General features: G+C 34.2%; 1 protein-coding gene across 1 annotated transcript in view; it reads right to left on the reverse strand.

Moving 5' to 3' along the window:
* Positions 1-24601, reverse strand: part of NCKAP1 (NCK associated protein 1) — a 100023-nt gene that overhangs the window by 62365 nt on the left and 13057 nt on the right. The window contains exons 2-6 of the mRNA XM_026492384.4: positions 21949-22059; positions 3611-3703; positions 3363-3419; positions 2330-2472; positions 2156-2246 (exon numbers count right to left, since the gene is read on the reverse strand). Coding sequence (XP_026348169.1) covers positions 2156-2246; positions 2330-2472; positions 3363-3419; positions 3611-3703; positions 21949-22059 — 495 coding nt within the window. The remainder of the gene's footprint in view (positions 1-2155; positions 2247-2329; positions 2473-3362; positions 3420-3610; positions 3704-21948; positions 22060-24601) is intronic.

Consider the following 24601-nt stretch of genomic DNA (forward strand, 5'->3'; position numbering starts at 1 on the left):
TATATTTTTAAAGATTTTATTTATTTATTTGACAGAGAGAGAGAGCGAGCCAGAGAGCACCCAATGCAGGGCTCGATCCCAGGACCCTGGGATCATGACCCAAGCGGAAGGCAGATGCTTAACCGACTGAGCCACCCAGGCACCCCCAAGAGTGACTCTTTAATCAGGCTGCACATGAGCTACCATGGGATTTGTTCAGAAAACAGAAACCAGGGTTCTACCTAAAACTTAGTGAACCAGAACCTCAGGGAGTAGACCCAAGAAATCTGTATTTTTATTATACTCTACCAAGTGATTATAAATATATTTTTAAAATTAAATTAATTTTAACAAATCCTAGCATATATAGGATAGACTTTCTACCAAAACCTGGGATACTAGGGTGCTTAGATGGCTCAGTCAGTTAAGCATCTGACTTGATTTCAGCTTAGGTCATAATCTCAGGGCCGTGGGAACAAGTCCTCTGTTGGGCTCCGTACTCGGCGCAGAGTCTGCTTGAGATTTTCTCTCCCCCCTGCCCCTCCCCCCATTCACACTCTCCAGAAAAAAGAAAGAAAAGAAAAGAAAAAATGAATATCTTAAAAAAAAAAAAAAACAGATATCATGGAACATCAGAAAAATCATGATTAGGAAATAAATGGTCTAATTCAAATGGATAATTCTCCTCAAGCAATTTAATAGTCTAGTATATGCAAATAATTATGGAGAACCTAAAAAGAGATCCAACAGCCTTTAAGGAAATTTTCATCACCTAAGTGGGAAAAGAAACAAATCTGAAGTGGGTAAATAAAACAAGGCCATACATGATTGGCAAGAAGTCAGAAACGGATCCACAGAGAAAACAAGGGAGGAGTAGGAAAGACAGTTCTAGGTGAGGAAAAAGCACTACCAAAATCAGAGACAGATAACTATGATATGCTCAGGACTCTGAGGAATCCCGATACTTCCAACTACAATGCTGATTTTTACTTCAAAGCTGATGCCATCCACTAGCTTCTTTCTAACTAATGATCCAATTAACTTTAAAACATTAAACCTATATAAATTTGTGGGATAATACAGCTATGCAAAAAATTAAACTGCTAACATATCTTCTATAAATGCATTTTCAGAATTCTCACAGGAGTAAGAAAACTGAAGGAAAATTCTTGACATTAACAGATTTATACAAAATAGTGTATCATTAAAATGTCTAACTCTCATCATTCAAAGAGAATGAACCAAGATTCTGAAATCTTGGGCTTTAGCTCTGGTTTTGCCATTATTACTGCCAAATGACTAATTATGTCACTTCTCCAGCCCTCAATTTCCTGATCTATAATAAGGATGTATGAGATACCTATACATTTCCTTGATGTGTTTAGGAACATTCAATCAGCCCTACTGCAGAGAAGCCACATGGCAAGACTCCTCTGAACCAAAATTGTTTCATTAAGAACTATTTTTTTAATATATTGTAAAAGACAGATATTCCAAATTATTTTTCTCAAAACTCATCAATTTTTCTCATTAAGAGACTTTATTAATAATATAGCTATAATGTATCAAATACGATATATCCAAATACTTTTTATGAAGTAACTCATTTAATCATCCTAACAACCATACGAGGTAGGTACTATTATTCCATTTTTACAGATAAGAAAACTGAGATACAATGAACTTGGTTAAATAACTTGCCCAATATTACATACTTAATAATTGGCAGAGTTGGGATTAGAACCCAGGTAGTCTGGTATCAGAGTAGACATTCTCAAATACTAAACTTCACTACCTCTATACCTTATACCAAATCTAAAAACTATAGCGAATGATCCCTGAGTCTCCAAATACTATTTGGACTCTAACTAATGAGTTCTCTGGTTCACAATGAGATAAAACCATACACAGCAATTATTCATATCCCATTATAATGTTTTTCATAAAAGAAGTTTATCACTCTAACTATTCACCCTTATGCCATCTCATATGCCTATTTATTTATTTATCTTTTAGAGAGCAGGCAAAAGAGCACACACGGAGTGGCAGAGGGTGGGCAGAGAAGAGAATCTTAAGCAAACGCCATGTGGGCTCAGCATGGAGCCCAACACGGGGCTCGATCTCCTGACCCTGTATTTCACATGCCTACTAAGTGCATCTAAAAACCAGGTCTTACCTTGCTGTGGGGTACAAATTCTTCCATCATCTTCTTTAAAGGGTTTTCATAATCCACAATCATCTGACCAAGGCGTGGGTATTCTCGGTCACTTAAAACAGACATACCAAATTTCAATGAGTTGTTAGCCATCAAACTGAGAATTTCACAAAGATCTGTATAATGAAGGTCTACCTTGCGCCATGGGTCATTTCATGAGCATAGTTGTATAATCCAATGATTGCCTTCCTTTCTTCAATTCGAGACAGCAGTATCATTAGTGTTGTATAGGTTATGATTAAATCTAAGTAGTTCTTTGTTAAATCAAAGTTTACAGTCTAGAAAACAAAAATCAAGTTTAACTCCTTATTTTGTAAACTTTTAAACACACACACACACACACAAATCTTCATGGCAGGAATGCCTGGGTGGCTCAGGAGGGAGCCTGCTTCTCCCTCTCCCTCTCCTGTTCCCCCTGCTTGTGTTCTCTCACTCTGTCTGTCAAATAATTAAATCAAATCTTTAAAAAAAAAAAAAAAAAGACTTCTAAAAATCTTCATGGCAACTACTGAAAGCCAATAATTTTCTATAGTTATTTATTTTACCCCATTTCTAAGATTCTAATTCCTTTCACCAAAAACATACCTAAAATTTGGAAGTTACAGGTAACAGTTTTGTGTTGGTGACACAATTTTATGGATGAAAAAAGGTTTGTTATTGCCTTAACTGATGATAGTTTAACAGAATAAGCAAAACGAGAATAAGAAGGCATATGGAGCCAATCTCACTAAGCAAGAAAAAGGAGTATTAAGTAATAAGTAATAAAATTCATTGACTAAGTAAATTGTCAATGGAGACATTTTTCACTTTGACTTCCTGTATGTAGAAATTATCTTACCTAAGAAAGATTCCATCAAGTATGTCTTTTATAGAAAAAGATATTATTCACTTAACTTTTTTTAATTGGGCCTTCTAAAATAAAATACAAATATTAACAACTATTTTCCGATATGTGCAAGACTTATATCCAGTCACAAATAACAAGTAAAATAGAGAATACACTGTAACTCCTTACCTTAAAAAAGTGCTACAAAATAAACCAAATTGACAATGCTAAAATTTCACACACTAGTCGTGAAGATTTTTTTCTGAAGAAAAATATTCAGCCCCCTCAGTTCTATTAGAAAACCAGAAGAGAATGGGAAATTTTTCTGAAAACAATACTTACAATATCAAAGAAGACTTGGCAAACATCAATAGTATTCAGCAATTCACAAACATGGTCCTGAAAATACAGCTTATTTTAATCTTTTACCTATATAAACAATACTAAATTTAGAAAACACACACAAATAAAATGTATTTTAAATCTTATTTCTAGAAGAATTAAAATTTTATTATCTACAAGTGATAAAGCAATTTATACAATTAACAAACATCATTCTATGTTAAATTCTACATATTAAAATATATTACCTTAAATTCCATAACATCTACAAATGTGAAGTAGTACAATGCCAGATTTTTCAGAATCTCTGATTTTTCTTTCTGTAGCTGTGCAAGCTGTTGCTGTAAAAACAAAATTAGAATGCATTGTTCATTCAGAACAAAGACATTTAATTTTACTATAAACTATCTTCTTTTATGACTGCTATGGAAGCACAAGCTCTTAGAACAGTTTATCTCTAGATGATTAAGGCTTTTTAAAAAACCAAAATACTTAAGACAGCAACTGCTAATAGTGATCAGCAACTGACAGTGTGAGGCTATAAAACCAATCAAAGCAGATTAGTATCAAACTGCACTACTATTAAGGAAAGTTGGAAAATGTTAGGCAAATGTCAAATGAACTCTTCAAAAAAATTAAAAACAACTCATGAGCATGATCACATTACTAGAAGTGAGAGGAAAAAAAACGATGAAAAACACTGTAACTTACACTACAAAAAAACAATATGCTTTATAAATTTGGAACTTACCAAAAAGAACATCCAGGCAAAGCCACGTTACGCATGCAAAATAAAATGTAGATACAAACATAAAATACAGTAACGGTTCCCTGACCAGATCCACAAAACACGATAATACATTAAACAAAAGCAAAAAACCGCAACAACAAAAAAGGAAATGAGAAAGAAGCAAAACTAGGGTTAAGACACTGGTAAATATGAAAGAGGGAAATGTGAATACAAAAGATAAATATTATTCAAGCAACTGTATTATTAGATTTACAAAAGTCCTAAGTTTTCTTTTTAAAACTATCAATATAGGTTCTGAAAGAATACAGCCATATTTAATGCCCTGTATATCATAAGACTGACAGAATTCCAATAAACTTTCCAGAACTTTTAATACTGAGTGTGGTCTACAGAACAGCAACTCCACATCATTTAGGAGCTTATTAGAATAGCAGATTCTCAGGCCCACGGCAGATCCACGAATCAGGCTCGTGGCAGATCTAACAAAATATCCAGGTGATCTGAATGTACATTAAATGTCTGAGAATCACTTATGTAGAATATGAGAAAACTAGAAAATATGGGAAAGTGGCTTGAAATAACAAACTTGCTACCAAATCCACACAATTGTGAAGTTCTCATGCAGTTCTTACTTATACAGGAAGGTCAGGGGAAAGATGCCTCTCCATATAATTGTACCAAACCATTATGATAAGCCAAAAAATTTACAGCAGTGAGTATAACATCAAGGGAAGATTAAAAAAAAAAAAAAACTGTTACAAGACTATTTAGAATAGTAAGAACAGCAGTCTGGTAGACCCAGCTAACGCAGGATAAACTACCCTAAAGACTTCAGTCCCCAAAGACATCTAAAGAATTCTGTCTAGATATCATGTGTAAATGAAGTACCTCATTACTTCCTCTAAATGCCAGACATATTGAAGTGTACACTTACAGTGATGTGTAACTATTTTTTTAAAGATTTTATTTATTTATTTGACAGAGATAGAGACAGCCAGCGAGAGAGGGAACACAAGCAGGGGGAGTGGGAGAGGAAGAAGCAGGTTCATAGCGGAGGAGCCTGATGTGGGGCTCGATCCCCCAACGCCGGGATCACACCCTGAGCTGAAGGCAGACGCTCAACCGCTCAACCGCTGTGCCACCCAGGTGCTCCGATGTGTAACTGTTTTTAGCTTTATCTACGAGACTGACTTTATTTTGAAGAATATATCTATTTCAAAACAATTCCATGTTCATATGCACATTTTTAATCATTACCATTTCTAACATCAAGCAGATACTTATTTAAAAGTGATTCTATTTCCAGGGTGTGGCAGATGGTCAAAATGGGTGAAGGGGAGTGGGAGGCACATGCTTCCTGTGATAGAATGAGTGAGTCATGGGAATAAAAGGCATATAGCACAGGGAATATAGGCCATGGTGTTATAACAACAGCACTATATTGTGACAGGTAGTGGCTACCCTTTTGGTAAGCATAGTATTACCATATAAACTTCTGGAATCACTATGCCATACACCCTGAAACTAATGGAACACTGTGTGTCAACTATACTTCAATTAAAAATAAATAACTTTTAAAAGGTTCTATTTCCTCAGATTATACTATCTTTACCTTGTTCAACATTAAACATTTATAATTAAATGTCTTAGTCCTTTTTCTTGCTTTCTAGTACTTTAAATTTGAGTTTTGAAACATAATAGGTGAAAGACTCATTAAGATAAGCAAGAATATAATTCAGTTGCTACTGGGCTTAATTATTAATAGTACCTCCTATCAATTTCAGCATCCTAGTTGGGACAAAAAAAGACACAGTCACTATCTCATTATGGCTTTAATGATCTTTTATACAAACCTCATTTTACATACTGAGAACCTAATGCACACAGAATGTAAAAGAAGTGTTCCAAAGTTACATAACTACTTCATGGCAGGGCGAGGATTGGAAATCTCATTTCCTTACTCCTAATAAAGTGCTCTAGCATTCTGAATGCCCACCAATTTCCCTTTTTAATAAAATCTCATTGTGGTCTAAATTTCTCATTCAATTTTATTTCCCCAAACCACATGTAACTAGCTTCTACAATGACTGAAAAAAATTCACTCAACTAATGAATGTCTGAATTCAAAACAGTCAAGTTTTCAAGGCCCTACACAATTTGGTCCTAAATTTAATTTACCTTTCAATCTAAAATTTCCCCTACATTCATTCACACACAGTAGCCAAAACAAACTATTCACTATTTTCTATACATATCTCATGTTTTCATTATTGGTTCCTCTACTGAGATGTCCAAATCCCACTACTCCCAAATCACTTAGTTTAAATGTTAACCTATTTTCAAGAAACCATCAAGGCACCTAGGTGGCTCAGTCTGTTAAACATCCAACTCTTAATTTAGGCTCAGGTCACAAGGGATCAAGTCCCACAATGGGATCTACACAGGGCAGAGTTTGCTCCATGCGCTCGCTCTCTCTCTCTCTCTCTCAAATAAATAAATAAAATCTTAAAAAAAAAAATCCCATCCCTGATTAAACTTCATCCCTGAATGCAAACAACATCTCCGTCCTCTAAATGTGTATAATTTCTAATAATATCATTTTCTACCTTGTATCACAGCTATCTCCAACATTATAAGACAGTGTATGAAACTCATTTCTTCAGTCTCCACAACCCATATCATATAGCTCTGCACATAAAAAAAGTATCCAATATAAACACCTATCAGATGAGTGATTTTGACAAAATAAAAGGGCTTTATATGTCAATGACAGAAGACAGGTTTGGGTAGTTTTGTTAGAAAGCCTACCTCTTATTGCACAACCATGACTAAATGACTTCACCTCTAAGGGCCTAAAATGACAGGTTTGGGTAGTTTTGTTAGAAAGCCTACCTCTTACTGCACAACCACGACCAAATGACTTCATCTCTCAGAGCCTAAAACCTTCATCATGAGTCAAAATAATGTACATAAGAACATCTGACAGTGCCTGACACTCAGAAGCTACCCATTAAATATTAGGTAAACAACAAAGGAGGCTCACAGACCACTTCTTCAAAACAAGCAAAAATAAGGCTATTTTAAATAATCCCAATACTACTTATAGTACTTCTAATAAGAGTTAATATTAAGTGAGCATGCACTCCTTGCCACACATTGTTCCAAATATTCTACAAGTATCTCACTCAATCATCTCAATTATGTTCCCTATTTAATGAACATAAATTCCATAAAGTTATGCATTAAAGAGTTCAATTATAACAAAGAGCAAAAGTGTCTACAACTTTCAGGCTTCAACCACAAAAAATGCTGCCATTTAGTTCTTACAAGTGAAGGAGAGCAGAAACTACTAAAAAGTACTTAATTTTAGGTTCAACATTCAGAAGAAAGTTTTCTTAATTCATCACCTAATTGTTTTATAGCAAACAAAAAGCAGGAAATAGTTTAAGAACATAAATTAGTAATAAATCGTTTGATGTTACGGAACAGAACATTAGAAAAGTACAACTCTGAGAAGAATTCATTCTATTCATTAATACTTTAAAAGCATATAATGGATACGTAGATTAACTATATACATCAGCAAAATATCTGTACAATGCTTTCGTTAAAATTTCAAACTATGAATCATTACTCTTAACATTCAAGTAAAATATGTAAAAACTGAAAATAAACATGATAAAGATTAGCCATGCAGATCATAAAATGAGATTGTACCTTTGCATCCAAAAATCTTGGTAATTAATCTCTGTCAAATTAAGAAGCATTTTCCACACAAAGTATCGACAAAAGTTACTGAAATGTACTATTTACTAGTTTTCATTCTTTGAGAGAAAAATTACTGGCAACTTACAATAAGGAACCAATGCCTAAGATAGCAACTCACTGATTTTCAACACAGAGAAATGTGGCTATAGTTCTTTACTCATCTATTTCAATTACTACCTTCTTTCATTAACAAAATTGCTTATGCACAATATTTTTCTTGGTCCAAATTATGCTAGTATTTTGTTCCTCTTAAAAAACAACCAAGTACAGAAGTTTGGTCTCAGGGAAAGCTTTGTGCAGTTTCTTAGTATGATATTCTAAATCAAGCTTTTAAAAATATGAGTCCCAGGAAGCTATTTGGATAAACCTCTTTTAAGGGAACTGTCAGCTACCACCCTCATCAACTCGCATCTACATCGCTACGCTAGCCTCCAAACTGGACTCCATACTTCCTCTCTTACCTCTTCAGTCTTCTCCACATGGAAGCAGGAGAGTGAGAATTTTAAAATAACACACTACCTCAAAAAACTGATTGCAACTGATTTACTTGCATGATTATGCAAGATATTAATACTGGGTAAAGAGTAGATGGGAACTCTCTGCACTATTTCTGCAAATTTTTTAAGTCTAATATTATTTCAAAATAAAAGGCTTTTAAAAAATCCCAATGGTTTCCCACCACACTTAAAATACAAAGTCCTCAGAATAAAATTTAAATAGGACACCTGCCTATCTTTAAGACCTCATCTCCTTTCATACTCTAGCCTCACTCAGTAGTTGTCATATTGGTCTTCCTGCTGTTAATCAACTTCACCAACCTTGGCCCTACCTCAGAGCCTTTGCACTTGCTCTTTCTCAAGTCTGGGATGCTCTTTGCCACTTCTTTGCATAGCTCACTCCCACACTTCTCTTCAGAAAAGCCACTGTTAAGCATTCTTCTCTAAAACAGTCTCCTCTTCCTCATTACTCTCTAACTTCTTATCCTTTTTTTTTATTTCTTCCTATCACTTATCTCCAAATCAAAGTATATATTTATTTCTGTTAACTGTTTGTTGTCTAAAATCTCAACTTGAACTTAAGTCCATGAGAGCAAGGACATTTGTATCATTCTCTGCTGTATCTCTAGCACCAAGAACACCAGCACATGGATGGACAATCAATCAACTACCAATCCTCAAGATTCTCAACATAAAAATCACAAAGTCAATTTTGCACTGCTGACTGTAAATGAATGCAGTATCAGGCATCAACTCATGTCTCAAATGAGTTTATGTATCCTAACACAGAGTGGTGATTTAATCCCTTGAACAAATCCCCAAAGTTGGACAAAATACTTCATTATGTCTTTCCAGGATAAGAAAGCATAAAAGAAGGAAATGTGAAACATCAAAAGAGAATGACATATTCTATCCAATAAAAGCAAATCTCTTAAGATTACCTGAAAATCCAAATTCACACAAAGAGTACTCATTTTTAAAAAGGTTCGTAGGATTTTGTAGGAGTCTCCTTTTATTATACAAAATGATTCTACTTTAGTCAATATTTCAAATGCATTTTTCTGAACAAAGAGTAAATAAATTTTAGGAAAAGTAACCCTAATCCCTCCCACTCTATCCTGTCCACCCCCCCAACATTTGCTCGCGCTCTCTCTCTCTCTAAATGAATAAATAAAATCTTAAAAGTGCAATCACCACTCCCATCTATCTCCAGAACTTTTTTCTATTTCCCAATCTAAGTATCTTTTTATACTCACTTTCCAGATACAGTAATAGACCATAAGAGGGTAAAATGCCAATATAGATCAATCAAATTTCAAAGTTCAAAACACCTCTTCAATACATTTCAACATTCAAATTGCCATACAATGACATAAAATTAGTATAGGAACAAGCAAAGCTAAAGCTATTGTCTTTACAGAAAATACTGGTATTTGTCGCCTCATCAGACTGAAGCTTCTAAGAACTCCTCTAATTCAACCTCTTCATTTTATATATTAAAGCAAACTTTTTCCAGTTTATATTGCTAATCATCTGTTTAATTCTGAAAAGCAGAATTCTACATTTTAAAGAACACAAAGGCGAAAAAACTTAAAGATTATATGCATGCTTTTGTAATAAGACTTTATTGCTCCTCCCATCAAGAGCTGTAGTCTACTTTCCCACGCTTACAATCTCAGCTGGACTTGTGAGTTGCTTTGATCAACAAAAAGCAACAGAAATGACACTCTTAACTTGAGGCTTTATAGCTTCTGATTTTGCTCTTTTGGGAACACTGCCCTAAACTACCACGGGTGAAGATGCCTCAGACAGCGCATCACCTGGAAAGAAGAAGCTCAGCATCTTACTAAGCCCAAGTAGGCCCATCCCCCAGCCAACCCACCTGCTAAACGCAGCTGTGATGCAAGGCTGGTGAGACAAGCACAAGAACTGCCCCATCAACCCACAGAATGATAAGAAATAAGTTGCTGTTTTAAGCTTAGTAAGATTTGGGGTGGTCTGTTATGTAGCACTAGGTAAATTAAAACAATCTCTATGTTACCACCTCAGTGCATTAACCTGCGTCAGAAAAAATCCTGAAGGTTTAAGATTTCTAGTTACAAGATGGTCAAATTAATGCAAACCAATGAAAATCCTGTAATTTTATCATTAGTACTAGAAAAATCATTAATTACAGGTGCTAGTACAGTGTGGCTGGTCAGGCGTAACAGGTTTATACAAAAGATAGCACACTGTGTTAATAATATAATTTACCTCAAATAATTAGGCACCATTCTCCAATATAAATAAAAATCTAAATGAAACTAGTTCCTTTACTTCAATTTTAATAATTAATTTTTATAAATTTTTCTAATATGTGATTACCTTGTTTCGTAACCTGGGGACACAGAAATAAATCAAGCTTTTCTTACTGACTAGATGTCATCACTGTAATCAATAATTATACTGAGCTATTCATGTCATGATGGCCTCAGGTGCTACTGACATATACAAGGTAATAAGCCAACATTAAACAGTCCTTCCTGGCTATACTTTCCGAAGTTTCTATTTCTCGTCCTGTCAATTACCATTTGCTCCTGATGAGAGTACCTTTAATGTACAGTGCGTTAGAAAACAGACTTGTTACAATTTCGCCTAAGTAAACTCAACAAGCTTGACATAGTGAGAACCAAAAAGTTTATTTCTGAATAAACTTCATTTTTTCTAAAATACCACTTATGGCTGCTCAAAATTATTTGTTTTTCATAGCTTTACTGTGGTACAATTTCCCTACCATTAAATTCATCCATGATAAATGAACAATTAAATAATTTGTGTAAATTTAGAGGTGTGCAACCACCAACCTTATTACTTTAGAGCATCTCCATTATCCCAAAAAAGCTCCCTTGCGCCTAAAGTTAAGCTCACCTTGGTGCAAGAGTTGCACCAAGCAACTATTGATCTACTTTCCGTCTCAACAAATTTGTTTTTTCTAGACATTTCCTATAAAATAGAATCACACAATATGTAGCTTTTTCCATCTGGCTTCTGTCACTTAGCGTAAATGTTTTTGGAGTTCACTGATACTACAACATGTATCAGTAGTGTGTTCCCTTTAATTGCTGAACAGTATCCCATTAAATGGATATACCACATTTTGTTTATTTATTCATCAATTGCTGGGCATCTGAACTGTTTCCAGTTCTAGGCTATTATGAATAATGCTGCTATAAACTTATCTATATGTGGACACACATATTTATTTATTTATTTTGAAATAAATTTTATTTATTTATTTGAAAGAGCGAGGATGAGCAGTGGGGAGGGGCAGAGGGAGACAGAGAAGCAGACCCCCTGCTGATCAGGGGGCCCAGGTTGGGGCTCAATTCCAGGACCCTAGATCATGACCTGAGCCAAAGGTTCAGCTTAACCAACGGAGCCACCCAAGCGCCCCCTTGAGAAGATTCTTAAAAGTGGAATTGCTTCCTTCCTAGCTCTAAATGCCTAATTCAAAGAGGCAAGTGATATGAAAAGTAACCTCTAGAAAAGTGAAGAGTTACTGTAATAATATATTATTCATTTAGTCAACAAATATCCCAACCTATTATATTATCAGGCATCAAGAGGGGAGCTGGTGATAAAACTATGAATAAAATGATAGCCCTCTAAATGAGTATATAATCTAGCTAGGGATGTGTACGTAGATATACAGGTAACTCTCACCTTTTTTTAGATAACTATCCAGTTTTGGAAGCTGGTTACACCACAATTAACTTCCAGGTACAAGGTGCATGGTGAAAAACTATAATGCTTAATACAACACAAAGACCCTCACCAACTAGTGATTATATGAGTGATTACATGAAAGAGGTTTAAAACACAAAGACGCTCTAGTTTGAGAAAGACCACAATAAGAATGGTAGGAGTTTCTAAGCATAGTGAGGATGGTGAAGATCGGGGAAGTTAAAGGAGATCCTAAAATAGAGAGGCTCCCAAGAATTATTTTTCTTACATATTGGCAGAGAGTGGTGGCTCATGCTAAACTTCCTCAAATTGCAGGCCTGTAAACAGGAATAACATTTATGCTTAAACTGTTTTGGCTTCTTTCTGGCCTTTTTGTTTGTTGTTCTTGGGAGATCTGGAGACAAGGTAAAAATGGCATCAATGGAAGAATAACTCCCTTTAATACTTATATATCTTCATCAATTCTTTGAACTCAACTTCTCAGCTTCACGCTATCTACCTGTGTTCAATACTTATATATAGAATTGGATACTCAAAATTTCCACTCAGATTTCTCCACTTTAATATTGAGCTAGTACTATTCCTTCTATACCCCTACCCCAAACCTGTTCCTCTTGTGTCCTCACCCAAGTAAATCTTGATATCTGTTCAAGCCAAAATCTTGGGGTCTTATTTCTCATTGTCTCATATACTCCCTACCAATGCATCAGCAAATTATGTAGATTCTATCTTCAAAATACATTTCCAGAACCTGAACATTTCATGGCTCAGTCTTCAGAATAATTCAGAATCTGAACATTTTTCACCTCTACCATTCTAGCCCAACTCACTATCAGCTTTCATCTCAATGACTGCAAATTTCATCCTCCTCAGAATGGCATTCCCTAGTCACCTTAAGTACGTATCTCCCCACTATCACTCTGCTCTGTTCTTCTTAGAACTCATCTCTACCCTGTATTACATTCATATTCTTTCCTGTCTATCTTCACCCAACAGAATATAAGCTCTATAGCGGGCAGTATTTTGGTTTGTTTATTCACTGCTGGACCCCTTCTCACAACAGGACTTGGCTCACAGACACCACTCAACAAACCTTTCAAATAAAGTGATAAAAGTGAATAAGTTAATAAAATGAATAAGTGGTAAATGGAGGGAACTATACATGCAGCACATAACCTAATCGGAAGGGTTAAAGAAAGCTTCTCTGAGATGGTGACATCTCAGGATAGACCCAAAAGACAAGTAGAAGTTAGCCTAGTGAAAGAATATGGGAGAAAAATATTTTGCCAGATTGTAAAAACAGCAATAAACAAAGGCCTAGAGGCAAAAGAAAGCATGGCCACTTGTGCCATGAAAAGTATAAACATACTCTCCCAAAATAAAATACTCCTTAAAAAATTAGCAATTAAGGGGTGCCTTGGTGGCTCAGTTGGTTAAGCATCTGACTCTTGATTTCGGCTCAGGTCATGATCTCAGGGTCATGAGATCGAGTCCCACGTGGGGCTCCACACGCAGTGTGGAGTCCACTTGAGAGTCTCTTTCTCCCGCCCTTTGCCCCTCCCCCCACTCATGAGCTCAAACTCTCTCTCAAATAAATAAAATCTTAAAAAATATATAAGTAATTAAATGAATTTTCCTGTGTTCCACATTCTACCCAACACTAGAAAGAGGACTAACATAGTATACTATCCTATTTATTTTTGGCCAAAGAACATTGATATACATATTTAGAACATTTTTAGCCAAGATCACTGCTAGGAAGAAGAATAAAGAAAAATAAGTGTTTTTGCAACATCTCTTATTTACTCCATTGTAGTTTCTTTTGTTGTCTTTTACTCTGGATCTTGGCAAATAACTTTCGATCTAAGAAAAGGTAAAGACCAGACCCGCCATGATAAACAGTAAAATACCATGCCATAGGTACTCAAAGACTAAAAGTTGCTAAAGCCCCCTTTAAACAAATGACCAAGAAAATAAAAATTAAAAATCAATAGGTTATTAGGCATTGGTAACATCCTTTGTTATTATTTAGGGGATCATAATCACCATTGCAGCCAAACGGACTGTTTGAAAGATAGCTGAAAAACTATCACTAAAGGCTAGATATAACTTTAGGAAATTTGAGGAAAATAGAAAGATGATTGCGAATGCCAAGAATGTATCTCCTTGGGGGCTATGCTAGGAACTATGCTATAAAACCCCAGTATAATGTCCATTGGCAGTCTCATTTGCAGAAAAACAGCATCAATGAGCTGAAGAGGTTATGATTACAGTTTAGTATAATTAGAATACACAGTACACAAGATTGTGATTTCAAAGCAGATGTGTTTTGGGATCCTAAGAATCATCCCCAAGAATACAATGAAAGCTGAAAAATATATTCACACACAAATTCTGTACACAATTTCAAGGCATTCCCAAACTATGAAAACTCTATGTGAAAGCCCTAGCGGGACAACAAAGAGATTTCCCAGGATGAAAGCCATGCAGCAAACATAAGCAAACTGTCCAGAAAAAACTGCAAGTTTTAGGAGAATGGGCTCCACAAAAAAAGGAAAGCTTATAAAGGTGATATGATTATTAGGAGAGAGAAATTTAAGAATTTTATCAAGGCATATAACTAAGTCCAGAAAATCATGATGTACCTATGACACAAATTTAACTATGAAATAATTCTGGAAGAAAGAATCCATTTTATTTTAATGCGACATATATTATATATATAAACATAAATAAATATATGGAATATAAATTATTCTAAGTCCGGTGTGACAATGGAGTGAAACAATGAAAACTAAGCACTCAGGTCTTTACTACGTTTTAATTTTTAGTATCAGCATACAATTTAATTTCAGAATTCTTTATGATTTCAAAAACAAAAGAAAGCACTAATAATTTTGACAGCATTAAAATACAAATGACCGAGGCTGAGGCTATAAAAATAGAGAACTATATTATTTAAAGCTTAAAAAGGAAGTAACCAATGATCCAAAAATATGAACAACAACAACAAAAAAACTATCAAATATCAAGAAGAGGGGAGAAAGTAAGGAGCAAGAAATTGAATGACCTAAATTCTTATCTTTTGTAGCATAGAGCTTATATAAATGACATTGTCTAACATTGGTAAATGAATTTATAAAAGAAAAAGAATAAGCATATTCCTTATGGAAGTTCCTTCTGAGAAATATGACCAAGGTGGGAAAGAGTGGAATAGGAGAAAATAACCACTTTTCATCCTAAATTCTTTTGAACTATTTGAATCATTACCATGCATTCATATTATTTTGGTAAAAATTAAAAGACAATTTAAACCAGTTTAGGTAGGTCATTAGTGCTAATGCATTCCCTGCCAGTACTTGACCTATTTCAAATACTTTTCAAATATATCAAGGCATGGCTTACTTGTATCTGCTAATCAGGGGTTCGCTCTTCTATTTACTCTATTTATTCAAGCTAGAAGTAAAGACTATCACATGTAGAAGAGATATTAAATGAATGCTGATGATACCTTTTTAAAAGAATAGATAAGTTAGTTCTCACTGTTCCTCAATTTTATATTTCTTTAATTTTCCATAGGGTATATACAGATATAGAGAGAGACATATAGACTAATAACAAAATATACCATCAAAATACTGTTACAATGGGATGGCTCGGTGGCTCAGTCCATTAAGCACCTGCCTTTGGCTCAGGTCATGATCCCAGGGTCCTGGGATTGAGTCCCACTTCAGGCCTTGCTCAGTGGGAAGCTTGCTACTCCCTCTGCCTGCCTCTCTCCCTGCTTGTGCACTCTCTCTGTCTCTCTGACAAATAAATAAAATCTTTTAAAAAAAGTAAAAAAAATACTGTTACATTATTTTATTATAAGATAATTCCTTTTAAAACCAAAGTATTATTGTTGGCCTACTATATCCTAGTCAACAGGATTCAAAGATGAGTGGTTGGGCCAGGAAAACAGAGGTGTGAGTTACCACAGAGAAATCAGTTTTGTTCTGTTTGGTCTCCCCTAGTGTGGGGAGTAGGGGGGTGGCAACAGGAGGAGAGATTAAAAGGCATGAAAAGCAGTGTTTGGATTATCATAGCATTTCTCCCCACAGAAGATGAGATGTAGACCTGAAAGGGACAAATTCAAGACATTATTAAAACTGACAAGTATTAAAACTGATGAGCCTAAATGACTAACCTGACATTTTATAAAAGTCAAAGGGGTTTCTGAAAATTCTAGTTTAGGTAACCAAGTGGAAGATGATGGCTCAAAACAGAAAACACAGAAGAGAAACAAAATGGAGGATAATCATGTGTTCAATACTGGATACAAAGTTTACTATTTAACTTGTGCCCCTGTCTAAAAGGTAGCTGGAATTCAGATCTACAACCCAGAAAACAGAAGAGAGTATATTACTTAGTTGAAGCCATGAAGTAAAGGTTTTCATATATATATACTGCAGGCAGGGGTGGTGGAGGAGGAGAAGTCATTTAGAAATACCCACATTTAAAGGGCAGCTAGAAGAAAAGCCAATGAAGGAGACCAAAAAGTCAGAGAGGTAATGTAAGTAACAGCTTCCATTTTTCAAAAGCAATTTGTCACACAAATCTGTAAGTACTCAGGAGATATTAAACTGTTTCTTGAGAATTGGTATTGTCATCATTTTAGAGATAAGAACAAAGAGGCTTTAAGATGTGAAATGACTTGGGGCGCCTGGGTGGCTCAGATGGTTAAGCGTCTGCCTTCAACTCAGGTCATGATCCCAGGGTTCCAGGATCAAGTCCCTGTGTTGGGCTCCCTGCTCAGCCGGGAGTCTGCTGCTCCCTCTCCCTCAGCCCCTTCCCCAGTTTGTGTTCTCGCTTGCTCACTCACTGCCTCTCAAATAAATAAATTAAAATCTTTAAAAAAAAAAATGTGAAATGACTTTACCCAAATCATTCAGCTATTAGGTGGAAAGACCAGAACTCAAATTCTGATTTACTGGCTCCAAAGTCCATCCTCTTAACTACCACATCATAATGGAAACCATGACAAGCCAACAAATGCCTTTTTAGATACTAGCTAGAAACAAGTAAGTTTCCTTACCCTTTCCTTCCAAACTTAACCACAGTGCATGTATCAGGGCTTCCCTAGCCCCAATCTCGATACCATCGCCCCACTCCCAAAACACATTTATGTTTTTAAGAAGCTGGGACTCCTTATTCCAATTTACTCTCAGTAGTATCATTAATGAGATGCATTTGTGTAGCTCTAATAAAAAGGATAGTTATTTTTTAGCTGATAACAATGAAATTTAAAAATTACTGCTAAGTTTGGATTCTGACATAAATTTAAAATAATGATTAAATAAAGGAAATTTTATTCACTCATCAAACATTTATTTATTGCCTCTTACATACCAAGCAGTTGAAATAAAATGGTGTTTAAAAACAAATTCTAGGAGTGCCTGCATGGCTCAGGTCATGATCCCAGGGTCCTGGGATCGAGTCCTGCATTGGGCTCCATGTTCAGCAGAGAGCCTGCTTCTCCCTCTCCCTCTGCTGCTCCCCCTGCTTGTGCTCTCTCACTCTCTCTCAAATAAATAAATAAAATCTTTTTTTAAAAAATTTTAAAAAAAGATTCTAAAGCTATGTCTCACAATCAACATTATTAGAGTTGCTTTATTTTGTCTTTCCTTAAGTGATGCAGTAAGCTACTTAAAAAATTTAGTTTATTACATAGTACCCGGTAATACCATGGTCCTTAAGAGAGGAGATAAGTAATACACCTATAACACAAAATATTCTTCTAAGTTTGAAAACTTAATTTTCTAATTATTTCAATAATGGCTTGTATCTTAGTCCAGAATCCCTGTATGACTTTGTGACCCTCTCCTCACCAACAATGCCTTCATTCTTAGAGAATTAAAACCTGATTCAACATATATAGGGCAGTAATTTATATCACTTTTCCATTAATTTGGGAATGAAATCCAAAATTTTACAGTAAAATGCACAGTAAGTAAACAAATCTTATAATGATAACTTTGTGTCAGGTATTTTTACTATTTTAAGAAACACAAAGTAGCTTTTAGATGGAAATACAACATAGGAACAAAGGCGGGAAAATAAATTATTTTAGGAAAAATATTCCATAAGAAATGTTTTAACATACAAACACCTGAATATTTCCTTAAAATGCCCCTTAGAATTTCTTAGACAAACAATTTTTACCTGTTAAAAAAATAAGAAGTTTCTATTTTCTTTATCCAGGAAAATAACAGATTTCACTCTGTATGCTCATAAAAAACTTATGGGAAACAAATTATACACCCATGTGGCAGTCACACTTTCAAAATACTAGAAAATACCATGTTATAGATAAATTAGACAATCTCTCAGCTCAGAAATGCTTTCCTTAATCTAAAATTAAATAAGAAAAATAATTATTAAAACACATAGCCTGGCACATATTAGATACTCGGTAAATGCTGCTACAATTATAAAACCGGTATCACTTTATTCAGTTGACTTTTACCTAATCAGCCTGCTTTGAAGCCTATGGGGCATCTACTTCAAAATCACGACTCAGAAAACAAAGCAAAACAAAACAAAAAATGAAACAAAACAAAATAAAACCATTCCTTGATCCAGACTTTCCCTAAATCCAGAATTGGGAGAGTACAAAAGCTTCTACCAGGTTACAAAGGGGCCCGAGCAAGACAGTAAAATCGACTCAACAGAGCCCAACATTATCACTGTTAAAACTATGTTAGGCACCAATCTGGCTATATCTGTCAGCAGTGTCCTCCCTTTGTTAGAATACCACATAACCAGCTATCTGTGAGCACATAAGTAGCCTTTTCGTAAGAATCTAATCATGAAAACTTCAAAATAAATCTGTGCTTAATTTTCACCAAAACAATATTTTTATGATTGCCTTTTCTGAAACTGGGGACAAGTCATGCTTATCTGAATCAAAACAATAACAGTGCTAACCAGTAATTCTCCCTGATCCATGAGATAAAGTAAGCATGCTCTGTAGCACATATTTATACAATGACCCAAAGACCCAAATACGAAGGAAAAAAACCCAACTATGATATCAACACCATTTCTTCAGTATACCTAACCACCAGAAACCTGCAAGTTTCTATCGTTCCCAGATGCTATTACCATTTCCAGTCCTTAAACCTCCAATTAAAAAATAACAAAACTGAACTCATTTCTCATTTCCTAATCCAAATTTGCCAGGAACTTCTCACCAGGATTTCAGCAGGCTCAGATCAACACTGAGATCACAAAATTTCATAAATACCTAGTACATAGTACTTCAGTAGGCAAAAAAACAACAGAATAGCATTACACGGAATAGTTGGAAAGGCTATATGACAAAACTCAGACTCTGCAAACACAACAACCAGAGTAAATTCTACAAGCAGCATAATATTCAACAGTACTATACAACTGACTTCATAGTTTAAACAAAAAATTACCTCATGACCCAGCAATTCTACCTCTAAGTATACATATCCAAGAGAAATGAAAACGTTAAGTTCACACAACTTTTTTTTTTTTACAACTCTATTCTTTTTTTTTTTTCCTTTAAAGATTTTATTTATTTATTCGACAGAGATAGAGACAACCAGCAAGAGAGGGAACACAAGCAGGGGGAGTGGGAGAGGAAGAAGCAGGCTCATAGCAGAGGAGCCTGATGTGCGGCTCGATCCCATAACGCCGGGATCACGCCCTGAGCCGAAGGCAGACGCTTAACCGCTGTGCCACCCAGGCGCCCCCACACAACAACTTTTACATATATGTTCACGCAACATTATTCATAACAGTAAAAAAAAAAAAAAAAAAAAGCAGAATCAACTCAAACATCTATCAATCGGTGAGTGGATAAATAAAATGATATATCCACACAATGGAATATTTTTTGACAATAAAAAGAAATGAAGTACCGATACATGCTACAACTTGGATAAACCTTAAAAACATTATGCTAAATGAAAAGAAGCCAGTCACAAAAGACCACGTTATATGATTCTATTTATATGAAATCTCCAAAATAGGCATACAGCAAGAAAGTAGGTAGGTGTTTGTCTAGGGATGGGGGACTGGCAGGGGTGAATGTTAATAGGTCTGGGGTTTCTTTTTGGGGTGATGAAAATATTCTAAAATTGTGGTACTGGATGCACAACTCTGTGGACATACTAAAAACCCACTGAATTATACACTTTAAGTGGGTAAACTATATGTATGTGAATTATACTTTAATAAAACTGTTATTTTAAAAAATCAATTTTGTGCTGCAGAAATGGAGAATGGAAGTAAAATTATTAAAAAAAAAACAGCAACATTATTATAAAGTTTGCCCCATAAATTAGAAAAGATTCTGAATTTACTCTTTAACAAAAAATGTTACTGTTACAAAAACAGTGAACATGTATTTAATCAGATCTTGCTAATTTTCTTTAAAAAGACCTCATATTTAGGAACTATGCTTATTTTCACATGGAACTTTACACACACACACACACACACACACACACATACTCACACACACAAATTAAACTTAAATGATTCTCTTCGCTCATATCACAGAGATTTTATGAGCCAGGAGAAAAAGAAGTATAAATGAAACTAAATGTAGGACAGAATATCTCTCATTCAGAGTGAGTATATTATGTTGGATGAGTCAGCTAATAAATGTCAATAACTAAAAAAAATTCTCCACACAAATAATGGTGTTCTTAAGAAGGGTGTACTTTGAATCATCACCCATTTTGTAATCAGGAACTAATTGTGATACCTTAATATACCAATTATAAAAGACAATCTTCTATGAAACAAAGAAAGACCTCTATTAGCCCGTACTCACAAGAAACACAGACTTTAATTCTTCAAAAAGGACTTTATCAGACTTTATTAATTCTGACTGGTGTTCTTCCCTTCACATTACAATGCTTTTAAGTAAAGGTGATATCAACAGGTTAAATATGAATCTTCAATACATAATGTAAGGAAAACAAAAGATGACAAAATATTTTTTAAACAGTTTCTGAAAAGTACAGAGACCATATGTAAGACGAAATTTCTAGACTAAGTTTGTACATAAAGAAAAAGAAAGCAAAGATTATAACATGAGACTACAAAAGAAAAAAATTGAAACAGAGAAGACATGCAGAAAGATTCCAAGTCAACAAAATTTATATGAAAAGACCACACTGAGATAGAATTAGCTAATTTTTGAAAATTAGTTATTTATAGAAATTATTATAAAGAACTACCAAAAGATTATGTAAACACATCAGGAAGACTCTGAATACGACTGTATTTTATATACTAAGAAAAACTATCCCATCTGAAGAAAGTAATATGGAAAAATAAAGATCCTACACCATCACCTTGTTATATTATTTTTCAGAAATGTTTTTCTCAATTATAAAAATACTAAAAAAAAATGTATCTTAGAATAAACACAGCTAATTACTAAAAAACCACACAAGTTCTATGAAGACATTTACTAATTTCAAAATAAAGTTTATGACTATAAGGAAAAATTCCCCAACTAGTCATGCAAATATTTGGAATATATACATTTCTATTACCTTACTTTCTGTTGCAACTTGAAAGAGAAGTGTGTAAGAAACTAAGATTTTATGTTTTCTATTATAAAATGGTGATACAGTTCAGAGTCATTTTTTCCAGTTTAGAGATAAGAATATTGTTCCTAAAAGCCCTTAATCAACGTACATAATTGGTATACCAAAATATAAAGAATTAGACAAATAAGAACTACTTCGACCATTATACTAACCATTACTTTCCCTACAGATGGCTAAAATCAAGTAATATAAAAATTTCTATGACTTACATTGTTGTTGCGAGTTTCTACAGCAGGGAACTTTCTGACTATGAACTTCACAGCAGATTCCAGGTTTTTGTCAATAAGGTAGGATGGTTTTGCCTTGGGATCTCCACATGCCTATAAAACAACAGTAATAAAAAAGTGAAATGCATCCTTGTTCTAAAACCAAGTAATAGCAAATCTGTAATCAGAAATTAGAGATATTTATTGTTTTTGGTGAGCAGGTGATAAAATGAATAGGCAAAGTGCAGGGATTGTCACAGCTGAAATATGCAATGGGAGACAGTACAGAGATGTTCTTCTACTGAAAAAAATGCATGGAAAGTTTCAAAGCAGTTAGCGCAGAACAGCAGTGAAGGAAAAAGCTCAAACCTAAAAAAAAAAGAAAAAGAAAAAAAAAGTCTTGGTTTGAGGTAGGATTGTATTCATCTGAAGCTAATAAAATATTACAAAATTAAATATTCAGAAGAGTACTGGAAATGTTTCTTTCTAAGTGTTATAAAATAAAAGCTTATGTTTAAATGTCTTCTCCAAAATGTTTTCCTCATTCACTTTAAACATTTTAATACAAGAGCCCTAGTTCAAAAGAATTGGAAGCTGCTAAAATTTTCTTTATAGTACTAAAGTGTGTTGCCTATTCCTCTGAACATCTGAGTTACAACAGTATTTTTCCATCATACCAGCAGCACTTCAAACAAGGAATCTACATCTGTTCTATATCTCATAAGCACAGAATAAATGGGAATGTTTACATTTTGACCACATCAGCCATACAGCATTCCCTGTAGTAAACTGTAAAGCATTATACAAATGTAAAATATTATTATTAGAAAGAACGTTTTATCTGAACTATTAGCAATACCAAATATAATCGATACTATTCAGTGTTTTGTTATGTGACATTTAATTAACTGCGTGCTAGTGAGATGATATTTCTTAGGGAATTACGAAAATTATAACATTGCTATTTAACTTCTCATTGCATTTTTTTTAAAAAAATGTGTTCTCTGAAAAAGTTTTATCTCTCTACTATGTGTGAGGAAATATCATATTGCAATTTAATGTTTTTTTCATTGTTTACTATGGCTATGTTGTGAATTGCAGAAAGAGAAGTTATGAAACATGAAACTGATCTGAAAGCGGGCAAGCGGGCAGAGGGAAGGTGAAAAGCTTTGCAAACCTTCCAAACTTGTCCTTGCTGGGGAAGCATTGTAATAAAAAGAGAGAAAATTACGTGTAAACAATGATTGTCAAACTATGACATACGTTTCAGTAGAGAACTTATGCACCGCAGACTATGAATAACAAAACAAGATTAGAACTATATGGTGCTACAATTTTAAAGGTATTCTAAGTAGCGAGTTTAGTAAACAATAGATTTATAGAGTTTATACTATTCATATATATTTAAATACTACTGTGTAAGTGTACAACCATGTCAGTTTCTTGGTGCTCTTTCTAAAGAAACTTAAAATAATACTAGAAGGAAAAATGAAGACTACATGCAACTATAAAAAAAGGAGCAAAACCGTCAGTGAAATTTTACATACCTTAAAAAGAAACGGTAGCCAAGAATAAAAATAAATCGTTATTGGATGACTTTTGCACTTCAGCTCAAATTGAAACTACTTTTCAAATATCACCTAACTCCCTTCCAAGTCAAAGTATAAAAATCAATGCAAACATTCCTGCATTTTCCAAATGGAAATAGGAATGCAGTAAGAATTCTCTTAACGCTCAAACATAAGTAGATAAAATTAACTTAAGAAACTTAGAACTTCATAATCCTTAACCAGATTGACACAAGGCAACTATGCAAATTCCATTTCAACATCATAAATACTAGAATACATCTGACTTTTCCTCAGAGTAGACTATCATTTGTTTAAAATATTATTTCTCATAAACTAATCTGCCAATTAATCCACTTCCCAAAAAATATACTATATAATAAGAATAACTAAGAACCACAAACTAAGAATTTGTCCAAATAGCAATAGCTACAGATTAGCATTTCCTTACACCGATGATACAATGAAATCAAGTTCCCTAAATATGCCTGAGGTGGTGCAGAATCCTAAAATGATTCCAAATTACATTCAGTTTTTTCTTTTCTTATTACATTCAGTTTTCTAATGATATGTTTTATCTTCCATATTCTAATATTTAAAAATTTACCTATCCATTCTAACAATATTAGTGATTATCGAATAATGAAAATATGATAGACTACCATACGCATTCCCATGATCACAAATTTCACTGTATAAGAATTTAATCAAGTATCTGAAAACTAACATATATGTATTTTCAAATATATAGATGTATGTACATATATGAGGAACTCTTCCTTCTTACACTGGAAACAAAAAGAATGAAATTTCATTTCAATGGAAAAATAAATGATTGCATAATCTTTACTTGGAATTGATTTACCTTTTTCCACACTGCTTCAATGAGCCATGTCTAAATATACTATACTGGGAGGCAGAACACAGACTCTAGAATAAGACTTACTGGGTTTCAATCTTCACTTACAATCCATAGGACCTTGAATATATTACAAAATATCTCCTAGTCTGTTTCTTCATGTTTAAGTGGGGAAATTAGTACTTACCTCATAGGGTCATTATGAGGATTAGAAAAGAGACAGATAAAC

This window comes from Ursus arctos, unplaced genomic scaffold (genome assembly GCF_023065955.2).
Source record: "Ursus arctos isolate Adak ecotype North America unplaced genomic scaffold, UrsArc2.0 scaffold_1, whole genome shotgun sequence".
In the NCBI taxonomy this organism is placed as follows: Eukaryota; Metazoa; Chordata; class Mammalia; order Carnivora; family Ursidae; genus Ursus; species Ursus arctos.